At 38.7% G+C, this 15,338-nt stretch overlaps 1 protein-coding gene across 2 annotated transcripts in view; it reads left to right on the top strand.

Annotated features, from left to right (window-relative positions):
• DOCK1 (dedicator of cytokinesis 1) overlaps positions 1–15,338 on the top strand; it is a 311,286-nt gene that overhangs the window by 70,369 nt on the left and 225,579 nt on the right. For both annotated transcript variants that reach the window (XM_010581957.1, XM_010581956.1), the window contains exons 24-25: positions 10,020–10,090; positions 11,529–11,635. In XM_010581957.1, coding sequence (XP_010580259.1) covers positions 10,020–10,090; positions 11,529–11,635 — 178 coding nt within the window. The remainder of the gene's footprint in view (positions 1–10,019; positions 10,091–11,528; positions 11,636–15,338) is intronic.

Below are 15,338 nucleotides of genomic sequence, written 5' to 3'. Positions count from 1 at the left end.
TGAAGTTTTTTTAAAATTGTTGCGGTGGGGGGGGGGGGGGGGGGGGGAATTAAAAATACCCCCCAAAATAGATGTGGCTGTCTTCATCTGACATGCAAGAAAAGATGACAAACTTCCTAGCAGAGGCTGGAGAGATCACAATACAGAAGTGTCTGTCCTAGTCTGCGTATTGTTTCACATTCAGATCTCTGCAAACGTGTAGATCACATCTACTGTCTGCATTTGGCTACGTGAAGTGTGCTGGTAGATGAAGCATTGACAGATGAGCCAGTCTGAGGTTGTCCGAGATACGTGCTTGTGGATGCCTTTCAGAAGCCGTGACAACCTTTCATTCATTATTCATTGCTTTCATCTCCTTTGGATTCTAATTACTTAGCTCTTAGAACACATAATTGTTAGTATTGGCTTTTTGCAGCTTGTGAGATTGCTTTTATTATGTTCAAATATCCACTGAAGCACTATGGGTTTTTTTTCAGTAACTAGAAATGTGTGGTTCTATTACAAAGAATAAAATCATTGAAGAGGTGCATAAATGTGTTTTTTTTCTGAGAGACAGTGAGTATGGCTTCTGTGAATCTTGCCTGACAAAGCTGTTGGGGTCCAGGGAGGGTGTCAGTAACCATGGAAAGCGGACATGACATTACAGGCTTCATTCAGCATCCTTATCAGCTATCTGGAGTTCATAGTTAAGTACCATGCCAGTGGTGAGGAACATCAGAAGGACCTCACAAAACTGAGGGGGCTAAAAGGTGAGCTGCAAGGTAGACAAATGTAAGGCAGCGCATCTTGGGAAGAGTAAATCAATCTCTGTACGATGCTCTGCTTGAAGCTGGCGGTTGCAGTTTGGGGAAGACGCCTTGGAGTCACAACTGACAGCTCTACGGGGTCATCGGTTCCATGCGCGGTGGCAGGCGAAGTAGCAACAGGGTGTTGGGTGTCAGCCACAGGGATAATGAGAACATGGCAGGGCTGTCATTTTGTTGATAACCTTGGTACATCTGCATCTTGCGAGCCAGGTGCTGTTCTGGTCTCCGTACCCCAGGAAAGAAAGGGGTACGGACGACCAGGACTGGGAATGGTGCACCTGGTGGGTGAGTGGTCTGTGAAACTTCTGCACCAAATCCCACGGTACAAGCAATAGGGTGCGCTCACTGACATCAGTAGGAGGTTAGTCTAAAACGAGGAAAACAAGAATTTTTCATTTCTGAAGCTTGCTGTCACGCGGTTATGGAGGCAGACAGTGTCAGCAGGCCCAGAAAGAGGTTAGGTGGATTTACAGACCACAGGTCCATAGATGTCCTGAAAGGATGGGCAGAGATGGAGTCTCTAAAGGATGCTGGGGGAGCCAGGAGGGGAACAGACCACAAACTGTAAATGGCATTTCCTGTGGCCACCATTGGAGACCAAGTGCTGGGCTATACAAACTGTTAGTGTGACACAGTGAGAGTTTCTGTGCTGTTGGATGATCTGTTGAAGTTTTGTAGAAAACTAATGAAGATAAGCAGATAAGTTGCTAAGTCCCTGTGTTGTACAGTTAAGATCAGCAGATCTAGCTGTAGCAGTTTCAGGCTTTTTTTACTGTTTTTAATATATATTGGGGAAGCTAAGTAAGTGTATACAAAATAAGTCTGTTTGGAGAGATAAGAATTTGAAAAGACCTACATAGAAAATTAAGGTGCTTCACATTAGAAGAGAAAGATGCTTAATTCACACATTTGAATATTTCTATTTCTCCTTGCAAAAATTGTAATCTGTCTTGATAGTTTATCAACATGAAGCAGAACTGCCACTGGAAAGTTTTTCTGAAATGTTTGCAACTTTTCTCTTTGGGCTTGTTATCCTGAATTTTTTTTTTCCCCAGCCTATCTGTTAAGAGAGTAGCCTTCAAGCTGACACTGTGCAGGGGAGAATGAATGACTGCGGTCTTATGTTATTAGCAAGAATTACTCTCTCTATTCAAATATTTATGTCCTTGTGGAAGCTGATGAGCTGTTTCTGACTGTAGCTCAGGTCTTCAGTTACTTAATATTTTGCATTTAAATTGCCCCTTTTTTAAATTTGAATTTTTCAAGGCTTTGGGTACGTTTAAAAGAAAGTTTCCTCCAAAGAAAATTGTATGAATTGTAAAAGGATTTAAGGTTGTAAAGCACAAAAAGAGACTTTGAATTTGTACCTCTTTTAGGATTATGGCTATACAAAAGTTCTTAGGGGAGGGGAGAATTCGTATATGTGGCTGCTTCCAAACCTGACTTCAGTTTCAGCCGTTCAGGAAACAAAATCAAGAATATTTTCTGTGGAGGGCATGCTAGAAGTGGTACTTTGCACTTTTCCTGCTGCAAGTAAGTGTAACTGTACACAGCATTGATTAAATTTTTCTCAAGACTTAAAAGGGAAAAAAAAAAACCAGCAACCAACAAACAAAAAAGCAAAAGCCCTGTCTATCTGCAAAATCCTCTACTGCACCAAAATCATGCTTTGCATTACTGAGGATGCTTTAACTTAACTCTCAGTCTGATGACTGGGAAGGGCAATGACTTCATCTTTTGCACAAAGTCCTCCAAGAAGCTTCGAGCTGGCCTGGAGACAAGGAGAGGCATGTCTGTGTCAGCTGTCCATCCTTCACTGCTTCCAGCGTGGTGTCGGTCAGAGGACAGGGCTCAGAAGGTGACCCCAGTGCTGGCTCCAGTCTGCTGCCCGCTGTGTCGGTGCAATTAATGGTCACTTTGTGGCTGAGGAACTGGTCACTTAGTCCATGGGGTGTGTATTTGTAGTGGCTGGCTTAGCGTATGCATGGAAAAATTTTTTTTTTTCAGAGCGTAAAGGTCTGTTTCCTTTTGTGAGCTTTTGGTATTGCATAATAACAATCTAAAAACATTATTCAAAGGTTATCTTAAATTTGAGTTGTAGTGCTTCAGCTATGTATTTTTACAATAAATAAGTAAAAATCCAGATATTACTGGAACATGATTTGAGCAGAGCTTTACTAGCATTTATACGTCTTAGTGGACTCAAATATGTTGCAATCAAAACACTAAGGTGTAAGAATGAATAAAACCCACTTTCATCCTAGGGTATAAAGGCAGCAGTAGTCAATCCTATAGGTTTCAGTTTGAGAAGCTGGTATAGTATAAATTACAGTGTTCAAAACAACTCGGAGTTTGTTTTTTATAGTTAGTTAACTAAATATAATTGCTACGGGCTTTTTTTTTTGTGTGTGTCACTGTTGACTGCAGTGGAGGCAGGCATTCAGAGACTGCCTTTTACACTTGATTTAAGGTGTGCAGCTCTCCAAACTGGCGAGGGAAATTCAAACAGTGATTTGAGCTGACAGATATTTTGGTCGTCCTCTTACTAACAAAAATTTTTCTTGCATCATGAATGGTAGTGGGCTGCAGTAATAGTTTGAGAAGTAGAGAGATTAAACTTTGTTTTTCAAGTATCAGTTTGATTTTAAGAATTACTTGATTAAGTAAGGTGTGCAGCATTTGGTACGTGCACGTATTGTTAATGGTTACAAATGTAGTGAGCTTTCCTGGTTTTATTCCTGTTTTCTGCTGATTGGTGCATGATAATTATTTCCTTAACCTTTTACTGTTTAAGCATGAGCTCAGCTGAAGCCTAGCATGATGTTTCAAGTTTAGATAAAAATGCAAATGTTTCCTAGTAATTTATTCTCGCATCTCTTTTGAAACAAGGGCAGTTGAGCCAGCTGCATCGAATTTATGAGGACTGTCTGATTTCGGCTGTGTTTGTATGAGGGAGCTGAACTATTCTCAGCAGGGTTCTTGCAGTTTGCTCTAATGTTTGCTGTTATGTGTGACTTTGTACTGCTGTTCAGGATGACTGAAAAAAGATAGGCTGGTAGCTGTGTTAGTTCTCTGTGCTTTAAATGATCTTGATAAAGTAGGTGTGTATATAAAATTATCCTGTAATGTGACCACAGAGAGCCAGGGTAGAAGATGATAACGTTTCACTAATGCGAATTCTCTTGAGTGTGTGGTTTTTTAATAACCCTTGTCACTTTGAACACATGATGCATATTTCTCAGTATCCGTACTGTACTTTTTCCTACTCTAATATAAGTGTTTATTGTTAAAGCCACAGAAAAGTATTTAAATGAAGACAGGGAAATATATTACAAGCTGCTGAGGTGCCTAGGAAGAGACTGCATTAGTCTGCAGGGCTTTTCCAACAGGTTGAGTACTTTATAACCATCATTCAAAATGAGTTGAGTAACAAAATAAATCCAACCATGGACTGAGGTTTCTGTGTCTCTTAGAAGCTATATGGGAAAGTGTTGCTACACTGGCAACAAATACAATAATCTCTAGAAGAGCGCAACGCCACTTTACGTGTGATCATGCTTTGTGCTATTTTACACCAAATTTCATGCCAGAGGCACTGGCTCAGTTGTGATTTGGAACAAATGTCTGCTGCAGACTGGGGCAATTCAAAAATAGTGTTTAGGCATTCCTGGAAATTGTTTTATCCAGCTGCTGACTGGGCTTAATTTGGCTGGGTTGATGAGTTTAGTAGAATGGTATCCAGGATAACACTTGTGTAGAAGGTAGGTGCTTTGTGTTGAATGACACAAAAGATGAAAATTAACATTAAAATCATGTACAGATTGAGTCAGGTAAAACAAATTTATTGCTTCATCAAACAAAAGAGTTCATAAGAATAGTCTGTATTTGGCAAAGAGATTTTATGCTTAATTTTGAGACTAGGTGTGCTGTTTGAAATGAATGACTTCAGAAAATGGCATTTTTAAATTAAGTATTTTTGCTTTTATGTAGTACAAAGAGATGAACCTGTAGTATACTATTCAGAATACATTTTGTCTGATACTTTGCAAATGTCATTTGTTCAATCTAATGACAACCTTAAGTTAGTATTGCAGTTTTCTTAAATGGCTACTGTTTTTTGACGTTCCTTGTCAGTATAAACCCAAGAATGGGATAAAAGTTAGAATTTTCTGTTGTTGCAAGACTGCTTTGCTGTACTCCGTACTGCTTTGTTTTCATTTACCAGTGACCACTGCTATTATCACTGTAGTAATTTCTCTTTTGTATTAATGAAGAGATTACTCAATATTTTCAACTGTATAATAAACAAAAGTAAATTAGTAAAACTCTCATTGTTTATATCTGTTATCCAAAATTATATCAGAAGTGACTTTGAGCTACTTAGTAAGGCTACCCTATCCTATTTTAGTGTACCCTATCCTATTTTAGTGTGCTTTCGTATGACAAAGACATGTTTGTGCAGACAGTTTGTCTTCTACCAAGTGGTAGAAGGATGCTATGGTGCAATATAGTGCCGTATTTTTGATCCCCTTTTAGTGGAACTTTGTGTTAATGCATTGGGGTGTTAGTTCAAGTGTGGTAAAATAAAATTTTTGTGTTGAGAGTGTAATCTTTTTTTTTATTCCACAAGCCTTCAGATGTACTAGCAGCTACCAGATGTGACAGAGTAATGGAGATGCTTACAAACTGCTGAACACACAGACTGCAGCGTGACTTTCTGGCTTTGAGACAGAACGCGTTTAAGCTACGTCTCCAAATGGCATATGAAATATGCTGTAATTTTACTTATCTTGTAATGCTTCTTAAACATGTTTCTGAGCATATGCACTTCTGTGTAGATACGTTCTTCATGGCTTGCTATTATGTTGGATTGTAAATATTTGAAACAATAATCTATGTGGCTTTTCAAAAGGTGGACTAGGTGACTTTGGGCACTGAATGCTTAAGGTAATGCTGCTTTTCATGGGTGAAGCCATTTCCAGCAAACTCAAAGGTTTGCAGAAGCAGGCTCCGTGGAGGAGTACTAGCCTGTCTTTTGTCTTTCCTCAACTTAAAAGTATGGAGGGCTTAAAGGTAACTGGGGTCAGAGGACAGGCTGACATGGTGTCCTAGAGGAAACCCTTAGGAGTGAAGAGGGATTCAGATGGCGTGGGACCTCATGGGAATCCCAAAACTTAAGGTGCTTATATTTGCCTAATGACATGAAGAAAAGGCACGTGTATCTGTCCTCCCATCTCCTTCTGGGAGGACTGCTGATGTGTGTCTATCTTCATGAAGAAATGAAAAACTCAGGAACTTTTCTGTAAGGCAGCTTATCCAGGTAATGTTAGTGGTTGGGGTTTTTGGGATTCTTTTTGTTGTTCCAAAAAATAAATGAAGCTTACTCTTATTTTAAAGTTTATTTATGCAAGTGTCTAAGTGCTCTAACGTTTTTTGGGGGGGTTTGAGACCCCCTAAATTGCAGAAAAAGTTCCTTTCAGAATAAAGTGACTGTTTTGCTGACACTGTTTTCTAAACTACTGGCTTAGAGTAAAGAATGTGCTGTTTTTTTTCTTGGTAGATCTCTTTCTTGTCTCATTAAACCTGTCTGGAAATGAACCATCAGGTAAAAAAGAGCTGTAGCAGCGTGAGCACTGCAGTGGACCCTCCACTGATGTTCAGAGGGACCACTGTTAGAACTAATGCCTCTGTTGCACTTGGTCTTATTTATTCTGGCCTTCTTACCATGTCTGAAGGTTCCCCCCCCCCAGCTAATCTTTTGATACAGGCCTTCACTGTATTTTTCTTCAACATGAAAAAACCCTGTGTTATTGAGCTCCTAGCTCTGAAGAAGTTTAGGAAAAAACAATTAGCTGTTAAGTCACAAGCACATCAATGAATTTATCTTAAAGGTTGCAAAGGATGACTGCTGTAGATAGAGAGGTGGTAGTGATGATTTAAGGAATAAGGTGCAATTATTCTGTGGAACGGTAAAAGCTAAGAAATTTGTCCTCTGTATTGGCTGTGCAGAGAACTGTGACCATCAATTATTGCTTAATTTATTCTGTTTAAGGCAAAGCTTTGACTTTTCTGGACCTTATTATTTTCACTTAGTGAGTTTTATTTCTTAGCATACTTAATTGCCTTTTATAGTTTAGAAGGGTGTCTGTGAAGCACTACACTCATGGAGTTAGCAGTTCAGTAGGCTGTATTGGCAGCTGGTTCAGGTAGTAAGTGTCAGTTAACGGTCCTCTTCATGTGTATGGACTTTGGCCGTGGGGTACTACCTTTTATACATAGATATGATAACCATAAGGAGGAAATTAAGACATATTTGTGTAAGTGCACAGCTCTGTGTATGGTTGTGTGTGGTGGGGAGAGGGAGAAGTAAGGGATGAGACGTAATACTGAAAGGTACTTTGAATTAGCTCACAGGCTGACATGCGCTTGTTAACGTCATGCTGATCCTTGACTCGCATGTGAATCATATCCCGTGAAAAAAAAATCCCAGTAATACCCGATAGTCAATATAACAGTGAGTGTACAAGGAAGTTTAACTCAGTAACAGGGAAAGTATATCCATTTTTCATGTGGTGCACTGTCTTGTTTCCGCTTCTCTCCTTTTTATTCATCCCCTTTGCCAGTTTATTTGTGTGCTTTGTAGTACTTAAAATGAGTGATTTTGTAACTTGATAAGGGTAGTAGTAATTTATCACTTGTTTTCCACAAAGAGAGAAGCCCCTTTGGGCAGTAAAATTTTTTTTGCAGCCCAACTTGAAACTACGTATAATTATTGACTAAGTATGTGAGACTGAGATTTCCAGCTTTGTATGTGTATCTCATGTGATCACATGGCAGTTATTGCACAAACCTGTTTGATTAAAAATCAAAGAATTAAGGTTCTTCATTATTGTGTCTTCTTTAATCCAGTTTTGAATTTTCACGTGCCTTAGGCATCACTGTGTAACTATGAAATTAAGATTTTGATTTAGTTTGCCATCTACTTCTTGCGGAAATGAGGAATTTGTACCTTTGTCCGGTGCTGATCAAGAGTGGAAAGTAATCTAATTTAATTTCTTTCAATGGAAGAAAACCAAAACAGATTGCTTATTTGTTTTTTTCCTGATGTTGTATGAAAAGATGAGAACAGGTTTTTTATCTTCTGAATTTAATATTCCTCACTTATGTATTCCAGTATCCTGGGAATAACCAGCATTGCAGTTGTGCTACTGCTAACAAAAGATCTACTTTCAGCTGCAGCTTCTAACAGAGTAAAATCTACTGTGAGAGCTGCTGTTTTACAAGAGTTAATATCAACAAATAGTTATTTTAGTAGACCTTTGGATTGTACAGATACAGATTTAATGATGGGACTGCAGAGCCTACTTGTCTGATCATACTGTCTGTCATATAATTGAGTCAGTTGAGATTGGAAATTGGGAAATATACTTCCACAATTTTCTTTAAATTTTAAGGTTTTAAACTTTAATTGGTTTGTCCATAAAGTAGAACCTAAGTAGCTGATAATTGTTGTAACTACAGGCTTTAAATTGATGTTGTAAGTAGTTTTACCTGATAGTACTTCATTTAAGCTATTAAAGTGTTAATTTTAATGATTGTGCCAGCACAGTGTGAAATTTTAATTCAAGACATAAAATGCAAGCTCTTTTTTAGTATGTGTTACTAAACGTTTATTGCTACATGCATTTGAATGATAAGCAAATAAAAACACAGCGATGGCTGCGGTTTATAACTGGTCATTAGAGTCCTCATCCATCAAAACACATAAGCGTGTACATAATGGGACTATTTGCATAATTACAGTTATGAGCTTGATTTCTGAGCATGTAAGTAGTCCTTTAAGCATACGTGGAAATGTTTGATGATCAAGCTTGACAGTTTAAATGGACTATGAATAAAAACTGGAACACTCTGAAATTTCCATCTAACCTATTGACATGTTTGTTTTTTGCTCTTTTAAAAGTGGTCAGCGAGCGTTGGCAAACTTCCCACGCTGGCTACTTGAAGTTACTCTTGTGACTGTAACCAAACAATTGACCTTGCACATTCAAGAACGGTGGAATTTGATTTAAAATTACTAGGGCTGCGGCAGAAAAGTGTAGTTTGAAAATAGAGAAGTGGTTTTGTATGTACCTACGAGGCAATACTCCTCAAGTCTGTTTCCCTGTGGCTCTTCCTACTAATAACAACTACTACTAAACAGAATTTTCCTGTCTCTTGAATTCCTCTGACCGTGGAGCTGTATAGTATCATCACTTGTCACATCACGGACTTCAGACTAGAAAAGAATTGATTAAGAAAGAAAAGTGTAAGGGCTTGTCTTCCATCTAATTCAAAAGGGTAGGGAGCACACAGTGTTCTTGTTGGTGGAAACTGCAAATGCTAAGCATTAAACCCACAAACAGAAATGCCTTCTATGGGGAATGAATCATTCTCCCTTTTGAGGCAAAGATATATCTGTAATCAAACTGTTCGATATTACCAATAAAATGCAAAGGTAAGCAAAATGAGTCTGGCTGTTGTAGTTTATAGTTGAATTACTGTGGGGGTTTTTTCTAGTTTGGTGCTCAGTGGACGCAAGGACTTGAGCAACCTCAGTAAAAATAGTGCACATGTATGAGCTAATAAGGTGAAGATTAGAACCAAAGACTTTTGCCTTAGGGTTTCTTAGGTAGAACATGTTCTCATCTATTATTTGAAATAGGGTATTTAAATCCATTTGCAAATGAAGGGAAAAAACCCAACTCTATCTGGTTGCAATTACTGTTTGTGTAGACTAAGTGATTTTTATCTGTGGTGTCACTAGAGGTCCATTTACTATTGTCTAACCTGAAGTGTATTCTGGCATGATTGCATTAAATTGCTGGGCAGTAATTTTTAATTGCTGAATTTTTGCTCTTGATGCCTGTAAGAGAACGTTTGCTCTAGAAATAAATAAATTTAACTACTGTTACTAAGAAATAGAAAGACAAAATTAGTTAAGTACAAGTAGTTAAAATATTAACATCTGTTTGTATCTTTTGAATCCTTTCATTATGTAGTTGCCCCCAAAAGAATATGCTAAGAGCAAGCCACAGGGGTTCAGCTGAAGCCACAGAGAATAGTTAAGTTGAAGCAACCTACTCGTGTGTGATTCTCTTCTTGCAGTCTTTGCATCACCTTTAAAGACATAAGAATTTCAGTCTTGTTTATTTGTTGTTTTTATTTTTTTAGGGGGCAGCACTTAAATACTTGCCAGCTATTGTCAATGATGTGAAATTAGTATTTGATCCAAAAGAACTTAGGTGAGTAGAGTTAATGAAATGTGTTGCGTGAACTTTATCTAGATCTTTATTCTACATATATATACACACACATATATAAATATATACAGAGGCAATTAAATGTGATCACCTGAGATGTTTTATCACTTAGGTTTTATTATCTTTTTTTTTTCCCTTGCAAATATTTTTAGGGCTACAGAAATAGCCTGTTTTAAAAATAACATGTATGGTGTCAAGGTTTGACAAATGTCTTGACGAACTTTGCAATTTTGTTTAGTATAATCATGTAATGGGGTAGCAAGAATTATCAATCAGGCAACTGACATCAAAACTCTTAAGCTCTGTACTTGATGCTTCACTCTTTCAAGTATAAATTTAATGTAAATAATAACTGTTTTTGTTCAGTGCACCGTATTGCTGGATTGACATTTCAGTAGCTCATAAACACAGGAATGTTGTTAGTTAAATAGAAAGGGTAATAGGAAGACATTTCAGAACAAAAAACAATAGCCAACCCAAATCAGAACTAGTATGTCAGGAGAACTTTTAACTTAAAATCAGTTTTTCTTTCACAGTGCTATTATAAGGTGTTTAAGTTGAAAAAACCCCACCTTTTTTAACTAATTTAATTGCACAAACCCTTTTATATATTGTCTGTTTTCATTTCTGTGTTCTGGTGTGTCAAAATAAGGAAAAGATAAAGTAGAAATAAAATAGAACGTTTAATCTTAGTCTAACATTCCAACGGCCTGAGGAACCTGGTATTTAGCTTCTGCTTGCGTGTACTGTAAACTTTTTTACATGTACACTTGTACACTCCAGCCCTTTGATCATCTTGGTGGCCCTCCTCTGGACTTGCTCCACCAGGTCCAGGTCCTTCTAATGCTGGGGGCCCCAGAGCTGAAGGCAGTACTGCAGGGGGGGTCTCACCAGAGCGGAGCAGAGGGGCAGAATTCCCTCCCTCCACCTGCTGGTCACGCTGCTTTTGAGGCAACCCACGATACGGCTGGCTTTCTGGGCTGCGGACGCACATTGCCAGGTCATATTCAGTTTTTCATCCACTAATAACCCCAAGTCCTTTTCCGCAGGGCTGCTCTCAACCCATTTTCCACCCAGGCTGTATTTGGACCTTGCACTTGGCCTTGTTGCACTTCACGAGGTTGGCACGAGCCCACCTCTCAAGCCTGTCCAGGTCCCTCTGGATGGCATCCCTCCCCTCCAGTGAGCTGACCACACCACACAGCTTGGTGTCATCGGCAAACTTGCTGAGGGCGCGCTCAATCCCGCTGTCCGTGTCGCCAACAAAGATGTTAAAATTCCTGTCTAACTTTTATGTCTTGAAAAAAATGAGTTTGCTTGTCCAAGAGTATGTAGTTGTTTGTCTTGTTCTGTGCTATTGGGTGTTTTTTATGTATTTTGGAGAGAGATTAATGTATTTTTACTTTCCTTTTGTATGTAGCAAACTCTTCACTGAATTCATCCTAAACGTTCCCATGAGCCGGCTCACAATCCAGAAGCTATACTGCCTGATAGAAATAGTACACAGTGACCTCTTCACGCAGCACGGTAAGCAGGATCTTTGCAACCATTAAATTGTCGCATTATTCATTGTCTCCAGATCTCTGCTAGTGCAAGGTTTGTCCTTGCTGCCAAACGCGGTGGAGGTTGTAACCAATTAAGGTTGTTCCTTTAGAAGGCCAAGAAGATTTAAAATAAGTGAGGAAATGCTAATTGACACTTACTGCAGGTTATAGATCATAAGGAAGTGAAAGCAAAAACGTGTAATTTTTAATTTAAAAGGGCACTAAGCATCCAGTGTTATTAGCATGTGTTATAACTTTAACTATGATATATTTTATCAAAAACTATTAGTTCAACTTTTGTGCTCAGTGAAGTTCTATGGAGAAAATGGAAGCTTTTGATGTCCTTTCTTTCGGAAGCATCATTCTCTCCCTTTAAGCTGTTCCCTAGCTGAAGTGAAACAACATACGAACCTTTTAGTGTGCCGTTCATCCATGCTTTCTTATTTTCTTCTTTTACATTAGTGGGCCAGTGAAAGGTAAGTTCAAGCACTTGTCTTACAAATTTCTTCATTTGAGGTGAAACATTTTATTCTTTTTCTAGATGACTGCATTTTAAATAACCTAAACTAAGTGTTTATGTGCTGTCAGAAAAAGTTAATGAGGGAGCAAATAGGCAATGGTTGAATGATAAAGGAAATTTGAAAGGGTTCTTCTGTCAAGTCAGAAATGCTGGGACCACATCATGCATAATGCTGATAAAAACTTTTCTGGTTCCAATTTAAAAGATGTTCTCGGTGGATTGGCTTTGTACTAGCCGGTCTTATGCCAGATCAGATAATGTCTAACCACAGCTATGTAACTTTTGCTGGATCTAGTAACTTTTATTTTCTTCCAGTTAGCAAACTATGTGTTTGCGCCTGGTGCAGTTCAGCGGCATTGCTATAAGGTGGGGGTATTGCATGGATCTGGTACTGACAACTGTGGAATTACGTACTGTTGCTCTTTCCACTTCTTTCCACGTGAAGTTTTCTTTCTAATTTTGCACAAGTATCAGTGAAGAATGATGCTCAAAGAATGAGCTTTATGTTTTGATGGTACTTTTTACTTAGACTGAATTTGTAGTAAGGTTTATAAGAAGTTTATGATTTATAAAAAGTACCTGTAAAATTATTGGGTCTATATGACACGTGTTACATGCAAGTTTAAAACTGAAACTTTGGGTTAAAAAAAAAAGTCTAATGAAACTAATACTGGAGATAATTGAGATCCTGGAGACTCTGAATCTTTCAAGAGAGAGAGCTTTTCCATAAGGAAGCCTTCAGTATAGTTACAGTGCCACTTGAGCAACAAGGCGTAACACAGGCTGTAAATTTAGTTCCTGCAGTTATGGATGGTGGTGAGGTAAGAATGAATCTCTGAAAAACGGTCTACCAGCCATGTCACTGTGTACTGCACCAGCAAGTCCAAATGCAGCTCAGCTCGATCTTCGTTTTTGAGACCGTCTTTTGAAATTGTTCAGTCCTTACGAGCAACATCAAATGATGTCAGTTTGAATTGCAGACTTTGCAAGAAGAAAAAGGAGGAATGCAGATGGAGTTACTGGCATTGGGGCTGGGGAAAAATGGTACTAGTCTCTCTGAGACCATTTTAATGTTTGCTCTTTCAGATACGTACATCAATGTTACTCCTTTCCTTCATTCATTCTTAGCTTGCTGTCTGTGTGGTAATTATTCCTTCTCCTGGCTGCTTTTAGGTCGCAAGGTCTTTGGGGCAGAAGTCAGTAATACAAGGTATTACACTTGACTGTCTTGGATAGGAGGAAATTGAGATAACTCAGATAAAACAAGAAATTATGACTATAAAAAGCACTCCTAAGGAAGGCTATGGGGCACATTTTGTTATTTCCTGTATTAATCTTTGACTTACTCAACCAATTTAATTTTCAGAGGTGGAAGGAGAAATTGTGTGTAGCTGATTTGTTTTTTAAATCTAACTCTCAAACTCAGCCGTTTGGGTTGCAGCAAATTGTACAGCTCAATGTTATGGAGCTCCTGAGAAATTTAAATGAATCTGTTTTAATAGCAGGGTCATTAATCTGAACTCAGTCCAGTTTTGTTGACAGAACAGTGCTACTTAACAGCTTTTGGATCTTATCAGGAGGCTCCTAACCAGAGGTTTTCATGTCACTGGCTGTTAAGAATGTATTAAATCTAACGTGCTTCACTTGAGGCGCGGCGGCGATTCAAGGCACGTAGGCTGCAGGCGCTGCCCAGCCTGGCGTGCGTGGCACGGCGTGACGGCACGGGACGCGCGTTTCACCCCGCTGGAGCCCAGCCGTACCGCAGCAGGGATGTGAGCGTACACACCTCTGCGCTGCCCTCCCTTCTCTACTGTTACACGGGACCCCATATATATATGTATTTTTTTGTGTGTGTTGATAAACAAAGCATTATCTTAAAAGCTTCTCTTGCCACTAGTAATTCTCTATAAAGCTTGTGACTGGAGAGCCAGTTGTGCTGGGAAGCTTTCATAAACACTAAACTTCACTTGAAAGTAAATTAAACCCCTAGCCACAGCCTTTGTTAAATTTAGATGTTTTTTCTTCCCTTGCTGTGTAGGTTTGAGTTCTTATTACTAAAACGTAGTTTGACTGCCTCTCCTCCTCATTGATTTAATAATTTTTAACTGATAGGCAATACTTTCATATAAGTATCCAACTAATCCTGTATCATATTGCAGAAATGAGATTTTCTTTTCTAAAAGCAATATGCAGTACAGGATTGTGGAATTGATGGAAAGCTCTAAAATGCACAGAAAATCAAACAGCATTTCATCAGTGTCTCTGTTGGTGAAAAATGCTCTGATTGTGTGCTTTGAGAGGTCAAGGAAGATTTGTTTGCGTCTCCGGAGGAATTAAAATTCAAAATACGTGAATTTGTGAAGCTTGAGGGATTTTGGGGGTGAGAGGGGTGGGTGTGTGAAATAGTTTGCTAAAGCATTGTGCCTGAAGAGCGATGTTGAATGATGGATGGTTCAGTGATCTTTATGAAATCTGAAGAGTTTGGGACGTTGGATGAGGATGTACTATGGTCTTCAAAAAAGGATGTAAAATATAGTTTTAAAATTTGTTCGCTTCTTTTCTAGTTATGTTGTGTGCCATTTCTGTGTCGCCTTCTGAAATTCAAGGGAACTTTTCTTCTTTGCAGAACTTGTACTTATTTTTAGTAAGCTTTCTTCAGGCCTGGCAGGAAAACCCTGTACATTCCTTAGGTTTTGCTGCTTTTGTCCTAACAGTGGCTCATAATTGAGCCCTAGTACCAAAGGGAAAAAGAAAAATCAGTATGTAGCTGGTCAGTCAAAGCAATGTTAAGCAGAGTGTGTGTGTATTTGTGTATATGTATTTGATAGGAGAATTATAGCTAGGTGGCTTCAAGGAGCATATTTTTCCAGGCTTGTGGTTATTTTCAGAGGCCAACAAGTAAAGTCATCCCTCTGTGTAGACTAAATCCGTATCAGATCTTCGTGCTTCTAGTTTCTGTCCTTAAAACAACAAATATTCAAATATCACTAAGAAGAAAAGATTTTCCTGTCGATTCCCTGCTAACATAAAGACAGCTGTTTCTGCCCATTTTCAGGGGTTATGTTGATCGAGTTCAAGGCCTGTTTTTCACATCTTAGGTGATCTGCCTTTTACCCCCTCCATGTTTGCATCAATAATCTATTATGGCTTTGTCAAAATAAATGTG

This window comes from Haliaeetus leucocephalus, unplaced genomic scaffold (assembly GCF_000737465.1).
Source record: "Haliaeetus leucocephalus isolate CR32 unplaced genomic scaffold, Haliaeetus_leucocephalus-4.0 Scaffold830, whole genome shotgun sequence".
Lineage (NCBI taxonomy): Eukaryota > Metazoa > Chordata > Aves > Accipitriformes > Accipitridae > Haliaeetus > Haliaeetus leucocephalus.
The sequence above is the reverse complement of the archived record's forward strand: the minus strand, read 5'-3'. Positions and strand labels throughout refer to the sequence as shown.